The sequence below is a fragment of the Orycteropus afer genome, unplaced genomic scaffold, assembly GCF_000298275.1.
Source record: "Orycteropus afer afer isolate SDZICR_OR568_19922 unplaced genomic scaffold, OryAfe1.0 scaffold00050, whole genome shotgun sequence".
In the NCBI taxonomy this organism is placed as follows: Eukaryota; Metazoa; Chordata; class Mammalia; order Tubulidentata; family Orycteropodidae; genus Orycteropus; species Orycteropus afer.
The window spans coordinates 12,214,534-12,230,359 of record NW_006921637.1 but is presented as its reverse complement, the minus strand read 5'-3'; the positions used below and the strand labels follow the sequence as shown (position 1 = coordinate 12,230,359).

The 15,826-nt window shown below is 38.3% G+C and overlaps 1 protein-coding gene across 1 annotated transcript in view; it reads left to right on the top strand.

The window, feature by feature from the left end:
• The first annotated feature begins 180 nt into the window (after positions 1-180).
• COG2 (component of oligomeric golgi complex 2) overlaps positions 181-15,826 on the top strand; it is an 85,724-nt gene continuing 70,078 nt past the window's right edge. Inside the window, exon 1 of the mRNA XM_007938497.2 lies at positions 181-252. Within this exon, the coding sequence (XP_007936688.1) occupies positions 181-252 (72 nt within the window). The remainder of the gene's footprint in view (positions 253-15,826) is intronic.

The following is a 15,826-nucleotide window of genomic DNA, read 5'->3' as shown; positions in this document are numbered from 1 at the left end:
AGAAGTCCCCGCCCGACGCCCTCACTCATTGGCTGTGGGGCGGACGCTGCCATGTTGGCGGAAGCGTTGCTTCGTGGACTGTGGAAATTGTAGGTGGCTGCGACCGCCGAGTCTGTGCACACAGCCTCCTGCCCCTTTGCCTCGCCCGTGTCTCGGCGCTGAGAGGCGGCGGCTGGCGGGATGGAGAAAAGTAGGATGAACCTGCCTAAGGGGCCTGACACGCTCTGCTTCGACAAGGATGAGTTCATGAAGGTGCGCGCCGGGATTCCGTGTCCCTGAGCAGGGCCATGGGTTGCCCTTCTGTGCTCTTCGATCCCTCTCCTGGGGCTTCTGCACCTGCCGCCTTCCTGTGCCCACGCCCCCTCTAAATGCTTGCTAGGGGGGAGCCCAGGACCTGCCCTATGACGGGGCTTTGGTATGATCTTCGCTGCACTTTGCAGGGATATCTCGGCCAGACTTTTGGCCTCAGTTTGACAGGCGGTGCCAAGAAAGCACTTCCGTGAAATTGTGCATATTGGGTGAAACGCACTGAAGGTTCTGGACAGGTGGTTTTGAGCTAAGTATTAAAACCCTTGTTATTACTCGACCTTGTCACTATGCTGTGTAGTCAGATTGTCAGTCCCCTTGTCAGACAGAATCTTGTTGGACCACTGACTTGCATATAGGAGCACAGTAAATATTTCTTAAAGAAATCTTGAACGCACGCAACTACTGTAGGGTCACGTCAGAAAAAAAAATTAAAGCTTTAACATTCATCTTAAATCTCTAGAACTAGATATTTGAAGATAAGACTGTGCATACTGATTTTGTTGCAGTTTAACATAGCAAATTATTGTCCCTTCCTAAAGTTGTCCTACTTCTCTTTATAAAGTGAACCGGAAGTTGGCCTGTACGTAATTGTAAGACAGAAATTAAATATAAACTGAAAACATTTTACTAGTAAAGATTCATCAGATACAGCCTTGAAAATGTCCTGGATTTGAATCAGAGCTAGGAGGAACTTTGGCTACTTATTTGGCATATCTTTCTGCACTTAAGCCATACATATCAAAAGATTGGGATTTTTGACACCACTTAATGGCCGGTTTCAGTGTTGAAAAGTTTGGCTCATAATACAGTTAAAATTTTGAACAAGGGAATTTCTCTTTATTTTTTTAATGACTTTTCCAGTCACAATATGGGTTGTTTGTTTTTTATTCTCCAGGCTAATCAGCTATCTTTTTTTATGTATTTGCATTTAGATCACATTTTCAAACTGCTTTTAAAAAGGTATGTATGTCTAGATCCTTTCTGGTATGATCATATCAATTTATGAAAATCATGTAGACCTAGGAATAGTAATTCCGGTCTTTGATGCTTTTGCTGAACCACTGTAGTAAAAGATATGACCAGGGTGAGATGCCCAAAGAAGTCTTTTGAGTGAACTCTCTGGTTCACAAACTATTTGTTCCACCCCCCTGGCTAAGAGCTACTCCAAAGCGAAGGTAGAATGAACTAAGGACACATGTTTGGAAGAGGTGCAGTGGAAAGAGAAAGGGTACAAACAGAGATCAGGAATATTGTTCTGACTTTAAGATTCCAGGAGTACAGAAAAGTCTTAACTTGTCTGTCTCTTAATCAGACTTCCTTTGGTACCAACACTGGCACCTTTCTGACTCTAGCCTCGCTTCTTTTCTTCCTCTGAGCTGATAGAATGCCTTTGGTAATTGTAACTTCAGGAAGTAGGAATCACAGAATATTAGTTCCGAAAGAAAATTTAGAGAGAGGAGAGGGAGCCAACTTGAGAAGTGGCTGGAATGCCAGCAAGTCCATGTTTCTTTCTGGCTTCTAAACCTGATCATACCATGCAATTTGTTGTTGTTGTTATGTGCCATCGAGTCGGCCCCGACTCATAGCGACCTAATAAAAGTGACTACTCCATATGTAGAAGAAAATACATGAAACAGCTGTTTTGTGTAAAATATTGATTTTCTAGGTAGGATCTGGAGATAAGGTTATTTGCAATTTATGTTTCCTTCAAAAAGAATTTTTAAGTTATAGTTTCATGGCAGAAAGAACAGGTAGAGAGCTTCCATCTAATTGTCTGGGTTATTTTTCCACATTGGTGTCTCATTTAGCACATTTTGTAGTTAGATTTAGAGAATATTAGATTTGCATTAGGAAAGATGAGATTACTTGAAATCTAATCAGTTGCTGGAAATTATTTCATTACTGTGCTGAAGATGATGAGAGCCTGCCATTGTAATGACAGTAATTATTCATTCAATCAGCAGGCATTTATTGGTTACCTATTGTATGTCAAGTAACAGTTTAGACATCAAAGGTATAAAGATAACATACGGTTTTGGCCCTTGATCATGGTGATACAAATAACATGTGTTCTGAGAAACTGCACTTAGCCTAAAGTGGCTGAAGTATAGAAGAGGGGCTTAAATGAGACTAGAAAGGTAGATGGATGGGGTGACAAGTTGTAATGGGTGTTGTATAATACATTGAGGGGATTATGCTTGATTTAGTATTCACTGTGGAGCTATAGTCGTTTATAGCAGGAAATGACATGGTGATATTGTCAGCATTGGAGCTGACTGATCTCAGGAGGTTACTTAAGTAATTTCACTGGTCGTTATGAGATGTAATGAGAAATGCAGAGGAGAGGCAGGTTTGTGAAAGATTCAGGTGATCAAAAGGCAGGCGTGGCAGATGGAATAATCAGTTGAGGCAGGGGTGGTGGCATCATCACCTTAAAAAAAAATACAGAAGCTTTAGAGAGAGTTGACAGCCAACTAATCATTGTAATAAAAACCCACTGCCATTGAGTCAGCTGACTCTTAGTAACTCTGTGGGACAGAGTAGAACTTCCCCGTAGAGTTTCCAAGGCTATAAATCTTTTTTTTTTTTTTTTTGAATTGTGATTTGGGTGAAAGTTTAAAAAGCAAATTGGTTTTCCATTCAACATTCCATATGACATTTACTGCAATCCATCCCCATATTGTAACAGCACCTTCCCACTTCCTCCCTGTGCTCACCCATTCCCTTCATTCTTCCTTCCTATCCCCTCCACTTTCCTAGCTCTATTCTTGGGCAAATGCTGTCCTCTTGATCTTATGCTTGATTTTTCCAGTGAGTGCATACTCTCCTGCTATTCCTGTTCACCTTATAGGCCTGTCTCATTAGGCTCCCAGTTGAGTCACAGGGGTTAAGTTCAGTTCCTAGCTTGAAGGATGTCTAAGGGCCATAGTTTTGGGGGTTCCACCAGCCTTCGTGAGGCCAGTAAGGTTGGTTTTTTTAATGATTTTGAGTCTTGTTCCACATTTTACCACACCCTGTCTGGAACTTGTTATTGTAATCCTTTTCAGAGCAGTCAGTAGTGGTAGCAAGGCACCATCTAGTTCTGGTCTCAGTGTGGCAGAGGCTGAGGTTCATGTTGTCTGTTAGTCCTTTGGACTAATTGTTTACTGCATCTTTGATTTTCTTCAGTCTCCCTTGCTCCAGATGGGGGAAGAAAAAATAATTGCACCTTAGAAGGCCACTCACAAGCTTTAAGATTCCAATCACACCCACCAAAGTAGGATATAGAGCATTGTTTTTGTGGAATATGTTGTACCAGTTGACTTCAGTGTCCCCTTGAAACTATGGTCCTTTGCCTCTTACCCAAAGATTCATTCCCCATAACCTTGTCCCCTGTATGCTCTACTATTTTCATAGATATATTTGCAGCACATACTCATACTTAAGTAGAGGTAGCTTCTGCCAAACCTATATATATTGGTGGGTATAGTCCCATTCATCAAGGCTATAAATTTTTATGGAAGAAGACTATCTTTCTCTCATGGAACAGCTGGTGGATTCAAACTACCCACCTTTTAGTTAGCAGACAAATGTTTTAACCACTGCATCACCAGAGCTCCTTATAGTTATAATAGGACACAGGATATAGGTGGCAAGAAAGAGAAGGTGGCATGCTAACAAAGATAAATGAGACTCACTTGCCTAGTGTGCTGTTGAGGTATATCAGATATCCTTTCTCTTCTGTCTCAGCATATGACTTCATCTCCTCTTTTACAGAAAAAACAGAGGCCATCAAATAGAAACTTTTTATCTTGCTGATAACAATCATACTATTGTATTCACGCCCAACCAGTCTCCCTCTTTGTTGTGTAGAGAACTGTCTTTCCTCCATCTGTGCTTTGAATTCCTTCCCCTCTTGCCTTCTCAGGAACCTGTTGTTATCCTGTCCCACTCAGTGGTTCTGCCCATGGGCTTTCAAAAACACTTCTATTTTAGTGTCTTCCACTTGACTCTCTAACCTCCAGTTATTGCCTGTCACTCACTCTCTTCCATTATTACAGTCAGATACTTAAGAGTTGTCTTTAGTTTTTCACCTTTCATTCTCTCTCTCTCTTTTTTTAAAAAAAATACTTTATTGTGTTTTTGGTGAAGGTTTGCACAGCAATTTAGATTCTCATTCAACAATTTCTACACAAATTCTTCAGCGACATTGGTTATACTTTTTTCGCTTTTCACTCTTAAACCCACTTCATTCTGTCGTCTGGCCCCATCCATCAAGGAGACACCAGTTAACTAGATGTAAATAAATCCAGCATGCATTTTTCTGTGTTTTTACTTGGACTCTCATCAGAGCAGATACTTTCTTCAGTGGATTTTCAAAACCCAATGCTTCCTGGTTTCCTTTTTTCTTCTCTTGTTTTTCTATCTCTGTCTTTCTTGTATAATCATTGTTCTCTTAGCCATTAAATGATTGGTTCCAGGGATCAGTCATATGTCCTCTCCTTTTCACATATTATATGCATGCATGCATCCATGCAATTTTAATTACCATCTATAAACAGGCAACAAGGATTGGTATCTCTAGCCCAAATAGGCCCTGATCTCCTATCCCATATATTCCTATTCCTCTTCTTGGCTGTATCAGAAGCACCTCAGACTCGGTATGTTCAAAATTGAATTTGTGAGTACCTCTAACCCCAAACCTAGTTTCTTCTAGTATTACATAGCTCTACCATCGAAAATCAAGAGTCATTCTTAATAACTCATTTCTCTACCTCTCCCATATCCATTGAGTTTCCAAGCCCTATGGATTTCACTTCCCAAAATAATCTCTTGAATTCATCTACTTCTCTTCATCTCCTCCTTTTCTGCTTCCCAGTTATTGTTACCTCATACCTATTCTATTACAATCACTTTTTCACTACTCTTTTTGCATACATTCTTCTTGTCCCTTTCTAGCCAATTATCTACATTACAGAATATGCTTTTCAAAACGCATATATGATCTTGTGTTTAACCAATGTCTGCCTGCCTAGTCATGAGAAAACATTTGAAAGCATTTGAAAATATGTCTCAGGAGCTCATTCCATTGTTGGATGTTTTTTGTTGGTAGGCACTTGCTATGCTAAACCAAAATCTCCGTATTGAGCTTTTATTCATTAGTTCCAGGTCTGTCTGTCTTGAACCTCCACCTCTTAATGGCTCTGTTGCTGCTCTGAGAGATTAGGAGCCCTCTTTATGGTGACAATCCGCAGCTACAGTATGTTAAAGAACTAGAAGAAGATAAGCAATTGATGCTCCTCCCTATGACCAATTGAACATGTCCAAGAGAAAAATGACCAGCTGTTTTGCTTTGTGTTGTCACATAGGTTTAATTGAGTGACCTAGAGAGAGGTAAGGAGCTCTGGTAGCATAGTACCTTAGACACTTGACTGCTAACCAAAAGGCTGGCTGTTCAAACCCACCAGCCACTCCTTGGAAGGAAGGTTGGGCAATCTACTTCCATAGTGATACCACCTCAGAAACCCAAGGAGGGGTCACTATGAGTCAGGTCCAACTTGACGGCATATAACAACTACACAAAGAGTTTTGTGAATTTCAGATTTGCTACCTGCTTATGAGTCACTTGAGGCAAATTGCTGGACTCTGAGCTTCAGTTTTCTTATTAGTGAAATGGAGTGACACTTACAGTCCCTTCTAATTTTGCAGTCCCTTCTAACTCTTAAGATTTTATGTTTCTGTTGGGTGGCGGGGGACAGTTAATTTTTCTGGTTGGTAGATAAGAAAACTGAGGATCACAGGTCGTGTGATTTCCCCAGAGTCACACAACTGTTTGTGGCAAACCACAGTCTATACCTCCTATACCTATGCTTCAATACTCAAAAAATAATACTGTAATACTTTCCTCTCCAGAGGCCATAAGTGGGAAATGTGATGTTTGGAATATAATCAAGAACACACCAGAAAGGTGTCACAAAGTCCCTAGGCTGAAGCTCTTGCATTTTACTGGTAGGAAAAGGATAGAGGACTATCTCTTATTTTAGAAGAAGTTCTAATAAGCTTAGTGATCTGGGCTCTTGGACTGTAGGTTGCAGCAAATACAGCAGGAAGGAAAAGGTGGGCTATTTGAGGTAGGTTTGTTGACAGCAGTAAGAGATAATGGCTAAAGAAAAGGAAGGAGAAAAACTCTGAAAAGCAGATAGAAATTAAAAGCATAGCAATCCATTGGTGTTGGTGCCCTGAATTACCATGAGGCACCGTCATTTCACAGCAGCTAAAGTACTTCATATTGATTCAGAATTTGACTTTCTAAGTCTTCATGAGGAGCTTGAATTTTCTTCAGCATCAGTTTGAGACAGACATAAATAATATATTTGAGACTGCTACGATATTTTCTAATTTCTTTTATATGTGAACCATAGGGTACACTTCGTTTTGTAGAAAATTTACTTATGTAATCTTTCCTGATATCAGATAAGTAGCATTATTGGACATAAACTGTTTGTCACTTGCTAATAATATATTTCAAAAAGAAGTTATTTGGATTGTCCTTATTTTTTATTTCCTATTTCATTTTCTTGCAATATTATAAAATTTATCACTTGTATAAATGTTAAACTCTTGGCCCCTGAAGGTATTAGTATTTCTTTGTTCAAAATTAGATAACAAGAAGCATGATGTTAATAGATTTTTTTTGTTTTATTTGTTGTTGTTGTGTTGTTATGTGCCATCAAGTTGCACCTGACTATAGCGACCCCACCTTGAGTTTCCAAGGCAATATCACTACAGAAGTAGATTGCCCAACCTTCCTTCCAAGGAGTGGCTGGTGGGTTTGAACCACCAGCCTTCTGGTTAGCAGTCACATGCCTTAGGCACTATGTGCTCCCTTATTTTATTTATTCGGTCTTATCCAGAAGGTTGGTGGTTCAAACCCACCAGCCACTCCATGGAAGGAATACTGGACAGTCTATTTCCATAAAGATTTACTGCCTTGGAAACCCAAAGGGGGTTGTTGTGAGTCAGAATCAACTCGATACCAGTGGGGCTGGTTTTGGTATAGCATTTAATAAGGAACTCTGATGGTGCAGTGGTTAAGGCATTTTCCTGCTAACCAAAAGTTTGATGATTTGAACCCACCAGCCACTCTACGGAAGAAAGATGGAGCAATTTGCTTTCATAAAGATTTACAGCCTTAGAAACCCAGTGGGGCCGCTGAGAGCTAGAATCAACTTGATGGCAATGAGTTTTTTTGAGAATTTCAGCAAATTAATTGCAAACTTGGACTTGGGTCTTTTTTTTTTTTCCCCCCAAGTTCCCCAGGTGATTCTAATGTGTAGTTAGAGTCCAAAACTTTGGAATTGGATCATATCACTAAATAGCTCAAAAAATTATGTTGAAAAGTAAGCTAAACACCCCATAGATTACTACTAGCATTAAATTGGGGAAAATAGGAGAGAGAGAAGAAATCAGCTGGCATGGAGCATATTGTTGTTGTTATATGCCGTCAAGTCGGACCCAACTCACAGTGACCCCTCCTTGGGTTTCCAAGGCAGTTATCACTACAGAAGTAGGTTGCCCCATCTTCCTTCTGAGGAGTGGCTGGTGGGTTTGAACCACCAGCCTTCTGGTTAGCCGTCAAGTGCCTTAGGCACTATCCTATCAGAGCTCCCATGGAGCATATTAGGTACTCAAATATTTTTTAAATGAATGAATTAATTTTTCTGTTACAAATTTCCTTTGCCTTTTTGTAAATTTATTGGTAGTCCCTGACTTTGACATGTTCCAAATTATATTGAACTGCACTTATGACCATCTTTTTTTTTGTAAATTTTACCATTAGTAATATGCCCTACATATAATATTGCAGTATATTAATTTGCTGATGTCATCATACTCAGATGTTCATTCTCAAATGTTCAAATATCGAATGTAACAATACTGATAGTAGAAGACAATAATAACAAAAACTTAAAAGAAAAAAAGGTATTCAACTTAAAATCAGAACCCACTTACAACAGAGTTGTTGGACTGGAACCCTGCTGTAAGTCAGGGACTAACTGTAATGCCAAACACAGGTATATTATTAATCAAAGTTGTTAGACATAAACTTGAGTAATTCATTAGCTTACTAATGAATTAGCTCTGGTAGTATAGTGCCTAAGGCACTTGACTGCTCACCAGAAGGCTGGCGGTTCAAACCCACCAGCCACTCCTCGGAAGGAAGGTTGGGCAATCCTACTTCCGTAGTGATACTGCCTCGGAAACCCAAGGAGGGGTCGCTATGAGTCGGGGCCGACTCGACGGCAAACAACAACAACAACAACAACAATTCACTAGAACATATGTTCCTTAGAATTTAAGTGATTATTTCCGCATATTTTTAAAGTAATATAGTCATAGATGGTAGAAGCCTTTGAGGATACATTTTCAGTTTCTCAAGCTTGAATATTTTGGTAATGAAATAAAGGTTTAGACTTAGGGAGATGACTTTAGCTTCCAGACTAGTTGTGTCATGTGCCATGGAGACACCCAAAGTCAGAGCCAGAACTAGAAGTGAGGGCAGAGTCTGGAGGGAACAGCTCCAGGGATGTTCACATCCCTCTCCCACTCCAGCCTGTTCCCTTAGGCAGTAATACTTCCCTTAGTTTTCTCCATGGCTAGCTTCTTCATGTTAGTCAGGTCTCAACACAGATGTCCCTGCTTTGTCAGGGCCTTTTCTGATCATCCAATTTAAAATACCTCCATTCCTCCACTCACCTTCACAGGGCCTCATTTTATTTTCTTTCTAGCACTTAGTCATTGTTCATTCATACTATGCTGGTTTATTGTTTATTTTGCCATTTCTCCAGTAGAATATATGCTTCTTGAGAACAGGAACCCTGTTTTTCCCTTTTGTTGCTATGTCCCCAGTACTTAGAGCAGTGCTTGTGGCACATAATAAATATTTTTAAAAATATTTATTGACTACACAGGGGCATTTATTCATCTCTGTAGTCTTTTAGTCTTTGAGAATGGTTTCAAGCACATCCACACATTCACATGTATGTGAATCATGTTAATCTCTTAGAACTTTCAACACTTACTTTACTCAGTGCACAGTTTAGCTCTTAATATTTTATATTAATTTTTGTCTCAATGTGATAGTATATGTTTTGAGGGCAGAGATCTTATCTTAAACGTCAGGTCTGCTCTTAGAAGGGCTTCCCATCATTGTGAATACAGAGTGATAGTTCCTGGGAGGAGCTTGGTACTGTCATCACCACAGTAGCTAGAAATTTTGTAATTCTGTTTATTTGGGGAACGTTTTACTTGGCAGTCGTCAAGAGGCAGCTTAGAGAATTGTGATCTATCAAAAGTTCTGTGAAATTTTCTTAATGTTAATATTGGGGTCTTGGGTAAGCTTTAAATGATTAATTCCCAGTTCTTTTGTATTGTTTTCTATCCCAAAACAAAGCTAGTTATTAAAGCAGCCAAACTTTTAAACTTTTATTTGGTTTTCAACTGGATTGATGTCATTGCTACTCTAGCTACTGGTTCTTAAATATCCTTCAGCTGATCTGTTTTGCTCGTTTATTTTCCTCTGTTCCAACACCTCTTGTGCATTGTTGATCAACTTCTAGCCATTCAAGAGGCTTGGTGCACAAGAGGGCTTGAACTTTATCTGGGTTATAGTCAGAAATACTTCTGAATGTAAAGAGAAGCGTATTTCCTCTAATTTCTGTACTTTACAGAGCATACTTTTTGATGACTCCTAGTTTTCCAGACATAGTAGGAAGCACATATTTTAACAAAAGAAAAAATCCCCTTTAAAAAGTTGCTTTTTAATTAAAGTAGCTTAGTTTCAAAAAGCCAGCAGTATTCTATTTGGGAAGACAGTTCATCTACCTTAGAATTTTTGATGCATGTGAATATTTTGTTTGTTAATAATTGAGGTATAATCCATGTAATGAAACCCACCATTTTGAAGTGTATGTTTCACTGGTTTTTAGTATTTTCACCATTTGGTGTGCGACCATCACCACTCTCTAATTCCAGAATGTTTTCATCACCTTAAAAAAAAACCCACACTTGTTAGCAGTTAGTCCCAATTCTTCTCTCCCCACAGCCTCTAATCTGCTTTCTGTCTCTGTGGATTTGTTTGTTCTGGATATTTCATATAAATTTCACATAAACATCATACATTGTGTATCTGACTTCTTTCACTTAGAACAGTGACTTCAAGGTTCACCCATGCTGAAGCATATAACAATACTTCATTGCTTCTTACAATGTTCCATTATATGTATGTACTGCATTCTGTTAATCCATCATCTGCTGATGGATATTTGGGTTGTTTCCACTTTTGAGTATTATGAATAATGTTGCCAGGAACTCACCAGCTACTCCTCGGAAGGAAGACTGAGCAGTCTACTTCCGTAGAGATACGGAAGTATCTCCTTGGGAAACCCAAGGAGGGGTCGCTATGAGTTGGCACTGACTCGAGGGCGGTAAGTTTAGTTTTGGTTTGGTTGGGATATTCATGTACAAGTTTTTGCATGAACATAAATTTTCAGTTCTTTCAGGTATATCCCTAGGAGTGTAATTGCTGGATCATATAGTTATTCTATGTTTAACTTTTTTTTTTTAAATTTGAGACTAATGATGTTATTTGAAAATTAATCTTTGAAGTCATAATGCTAGATAGCAGGGATCTATGATTTACTTGAAAAAAAAAAAGGCTCATATAGGTTTGTCATTTTCTACTTGCATAGTTGAAAAATACCAGTAAACTGTGTTGTTTCTGTTCATTTATTGTGCTATCTGGATGCTGTTTTACAGAGTATCTACTTCCATAAGTTATTAGTACTATAACTATGGATATGGGTTGAGCAGTTGTAATACTTGCCATCACGTAAATATAATTTTTTACTCTGCTGCTGTTCTGTGGTGACAGAAAAGGGATATAACCATTGGTTGTCTCCTTTATTTCCTTAGTAGGTCTTGCACTTTCCATGGTCTGTTTGTCATTCCATACAAAGGGTAGAAGCAGGGGCTGGAAGGATACTGATTTCCTTCCTTCTTCCTACATACTGGAGGTAGGGTCTAGCAAGCCCTGTGCACGTTGCGTTCCTTTTTCTAACTAAAAAACATGAATATCATAAATATGAGAATGTTATTAAGCTATTTCTCTCAATTAAGCAGGGTTTTTTTAATCCTAAGTGAAATTCACACAGCAAAATTAACCATTTTGAAGTGAACAATTCAACGCAATTCAATGTATTTCCATAAAGTTAAACCAAGTATGCCTGTCTCCCACCTCTTCCACCTCTTCCGTCTCTGCCACCATTGATTCAACACTATCTCCTCAGCCTACTCAGTATGAAGACGACAAGCATGAAGACCTTTATGATGATCCACTTCCACTTAATAGTACATAATCATCATGCCACAGAGTTAATAAATTTGTCCATTGTGTATGTATATGAGTATCTTCATGTGAAAATCTAATAACTATGTGACAGGAATTGTGTTAATTGACTGTTTATGTTACCAGTAAGGCTTGTGGTCAAAGTAGGCTATTAGTAGTTACATTTTTTGGGAATCAAAAGTGGTATGCAGATATTTGACTACACCGGGGTTCGGCTCTCCAACTACAGATTGTTGAAGGGTCAGCTGTACTACATTTTGATTATCTGTTCATCTGTTGATGAACATTTGATTTGTTTCTACCTTTTAGCTATTGTGGATAATGCTGCTATGAATATGCATGTATGTGTATTTGTTAGAGTAGCAGTTTTCACTTCTTTTGTAGATATACTTAGGAGTGGAATTGCTTAGTCATGTGGTAAATCTGTGTTTAACTTTTTGAGGGACCACCAAACTGTTTTCCACTGCAGCTGCATCATATTGTATTCCTGTCAGCAAATGTGAAGTTAACAATTACTCCACATCCTTGCCAACACTTATTGTTCCCATTTTTTGAAATAGCCATCATAGTGGGAATCCCTGAGTGGTGCAAACTGTTAATGCACTTACTGCTAACCAAAAGGGTGGTTCAAGTACACCCAAAGGTGCCTGGTAAGAAAGGCCTGGTGATCGATCTACTTCTGAAAAATCAGCCATTGAAAACCTTATGGAGCACAGTTCTACCCTGACACATGGGATCGCCATGAGTCAGAACTGATTCAGCAACATTAATGACTAATGATCTGTTTTCTCCCATTCTGTGGTTGTCTTTTCACTTTCTTGATACGTTCTTTTGGTGCACAAGAGTTTTTAATGTTGATGAACTCTAATTTATCTATATTTTCTGTTGCTGTTGCTTGTGGTTTTTGGTGTCTTATATTTCAAGTAACTGTTGCCAAATAAAATCATGCAGATTTTTACCTGTTTCCTTCTAAGTGTTTTATAGTTTTAGCTCTTATATTTAAGTTTTTGATCTATTCTGAGCTAATTTTTATACGTGGTATGAGGCAGGGGTCCATGTTCATTCTTTTGCTTGGGGAAATCCAGTTGCCCCAGAACCATTTATTGAAGAGTCCCTTCTTTCCCAATTGAATAGTCTTGGCACCCTTGTCAAAAATCAATTGATCACAAATATATGGGTTTAAATTTTTTTTTCTTTCAAAATATTTAATAAATCTACAATGTAAAGTAAAAGTATTTCTAGTAAATGAAATAAATGTCTGTTGTTATAAACTACTAGAGTTGTTTGTTACTACACCAAAAGCTGACTAATCCAGAATTCACAGATGTTCTAATTAACTTGGGTCTTACGCTATGCAACATTTGTTCATCTGAAAATAAATTAGTTGGAAGTTGAGTACTAATATTACCTAATAGTATTTTTTCATTGTAGCTTCATTGTACAGTTAACAGTGGAATCATGAAATTCATATCTCAAGGGAACATTAAAGAATATTTAACTGAAGCGGGTAAATGGTTTGTCTAAAGTCATGTAGCTGGTTAGTAGCAAGGCCAAGACATTGAGACTTCCTGCTGATTCCTGCTTCTGTTTTCTTTCTATGGTATACTATATAACTGTTAATGTAAGATGCTTCCTTTGAGGTAGTCTCAAGAAGCAAAATAACCAGATTAATTCTGGCTCCAGATAAAGAACAAGATGGTTTTTCAGTAGGTGGCTGTGAAATTAAGGTGTGATAAGAAGTCCTCTTATCTGACACTATTAGGGAAGGTATTTGGTTGATTAGTCAAAAAATCCATTTAAATAAGTTCTCTGAAGGAATGGAGCACACAGACCTTGACATTTTACTTTATAGCCTGTATGTGTTCACTTATTTTCCGTTGGTGTGGTGCCAAGTTCTTTTCTCTAAAAAATCAATCTGATTAGATTATCATATTTCTTGAATTCAGCTTCAGTATCTCTAAGTTGCGTGAAAATTTAAAGGCATTTGCAGAGTATGGATATAGAGCCCTTTTAGATTTGTATGATCCTCCGCCTTGCCCCATCGGGTTCATGGTTATCTCCTCGTACCTAATTTAACAGAAATTTCTCTTAGCACCTTGCTTACATCATGCCATTCCAAAGCATCTGACTTGATTTTCATAGAAACTATTTTTGCACTGATGTTTTGTTGATTTACATAGTATTTAATAAAATTATATAACTAAATAATAAGTACAAGTGGCCTAACTCAGTTTGGAGGAATCACAGATGAAGTAGACAGTAAAGCTGTAGTTATAAGCTTGTGAGCAAACAAGGAATAACAGTGTTACAAAGTGGAATTGGAGAGTTTAGCTAATCCTGAGACTGTTGTTGTTATGTGCCGTCGAGTTGGACCCAACTCGTAGTGACCCCGCTTTGGGTTTCTGAGACGGTATCACTACGGAAATAGATTGCCCAACCTTTCTTCTAAGGAGTGGCTGGTAGGTTTGAACCACCAGGCTTCTGGTTAGCAGTCAACAACTTGGAAATTAGTTAAGAAAGCCTCTGTTGAATGGAATACTCAAAATCGGTATAAAATGTTAATGTGGATTTGTATGTATTATCATGAAATGCATTCAAGTTATATTGTTACGTGGAGAAACTATTATGATTTGTGTGAAGTAGTCTATATAGAAAAAGTCAGGAATCAAAATGGTGAGAAATTTTAATAGTGTTTACTCTAGAACATCAAACAAGCTCTGGAGGTGTAGTGGTTAAAGCATTTGGCTGCTAACCAAAAGGTTGGCTGTTTGAACCCACTTTCTCCATGGCAGAAGGATGAGGCAGTCAGCTTCCATAAAGATTTACAGCCTGGCAGTTACATTTTTCTTGTTGTTGTTATATTTTTGTTGTTGTTATTGTTATTTGCTGTCGAGTCAAACCCGACTCATAACGACCCCTCCTTGGGTTTCCGAGGTGGTATCACTGCAGAAGTAGATTGCCCAACCTTCCTTCCAAGGAGTGGCTGATGGGTTTGAACCGCCAGCCTTCTGGTTAGCAGTCAAGTGCCTTAGGCACTACGCCACGACTACAACTCATAGTGACCCTATATACAACAGAACGAAACACTGCCTGGTCGTGTACCATCTTCACAATTCTTGCTTACTCGAGCCCATCATTGCAGCCCCTGTGTCAATCCATTTTACTAAGGGTCTTCCCCTTTTTCACTGACCCTCTACTTTACCAAGTGTGATATTCTTCTCTAGGAAATGGTCCCTTCTGACAACATGACCAAAGTAGTTAACAGTTAAGATGAATTCTACCCATTCTCACTTCCAAGGAGCATTCCGACTGTACTTCTTCCAGGACAGATTTGTTCATTATGTTACAGTTATGTTACACTTCACTTACTTCTCTTAACAATAGGAATAAGTGACAACATGAAGCAATCAGACAAGAATGTAGGAAAATTCAACAGTTCAAGTGACTTGGTTTCTTCAATAAATTAATAACATGAAGAAAAAAAAAAGAGAAGACTTTTAGATTAAAATAGATATAAGTGCATTGTATACATCTTGTTTGGATCCATATTAAACAGACCAATTGTAAAAAGACATTTTTGAGATGATTGGAAAAATCAGAATGTGGACCGTGTTAGAAGACACCAGAGAATTACAAATTTTGTTTGGGGTGAGGCTGGCATTGAGGTTATGTTACAAATGTTGAAACAAGTCTATGTTTTTAATACATAAGGTAAAATGTTACTATGTTTGAAATTCACTTTAAAATACTTATAGAAAAAAAGAATAAAAGAATATGTAAAGCTGTTATGTAAAAGTCTGTGAATTTAACAAATAAATACATGAGAATTTACTGTAAAAGAGAAAGAAAGATTTTACAGACTTTGAAACCTTGTGGGGCAATGCTCCCCTGTACTATAAAGATGCTGTGAGTCAGAATTCACTCGATGCCTGTGAATTTGGTTTTGTCTAGAGCATCAGTGTGGGTGTTGTTTACTTTCCATCATATAATTCTGTGTTGCTTGAAATTTTTTCCAATGAACGTTTATAACCATTTTTTGTTTTAATCGTGATTTGGGTGAAAGTTTACAGAGCAAATTCACTTTCCATACAGCAGCTCACATACACTTTGTCTCATGACATTGACTACAAT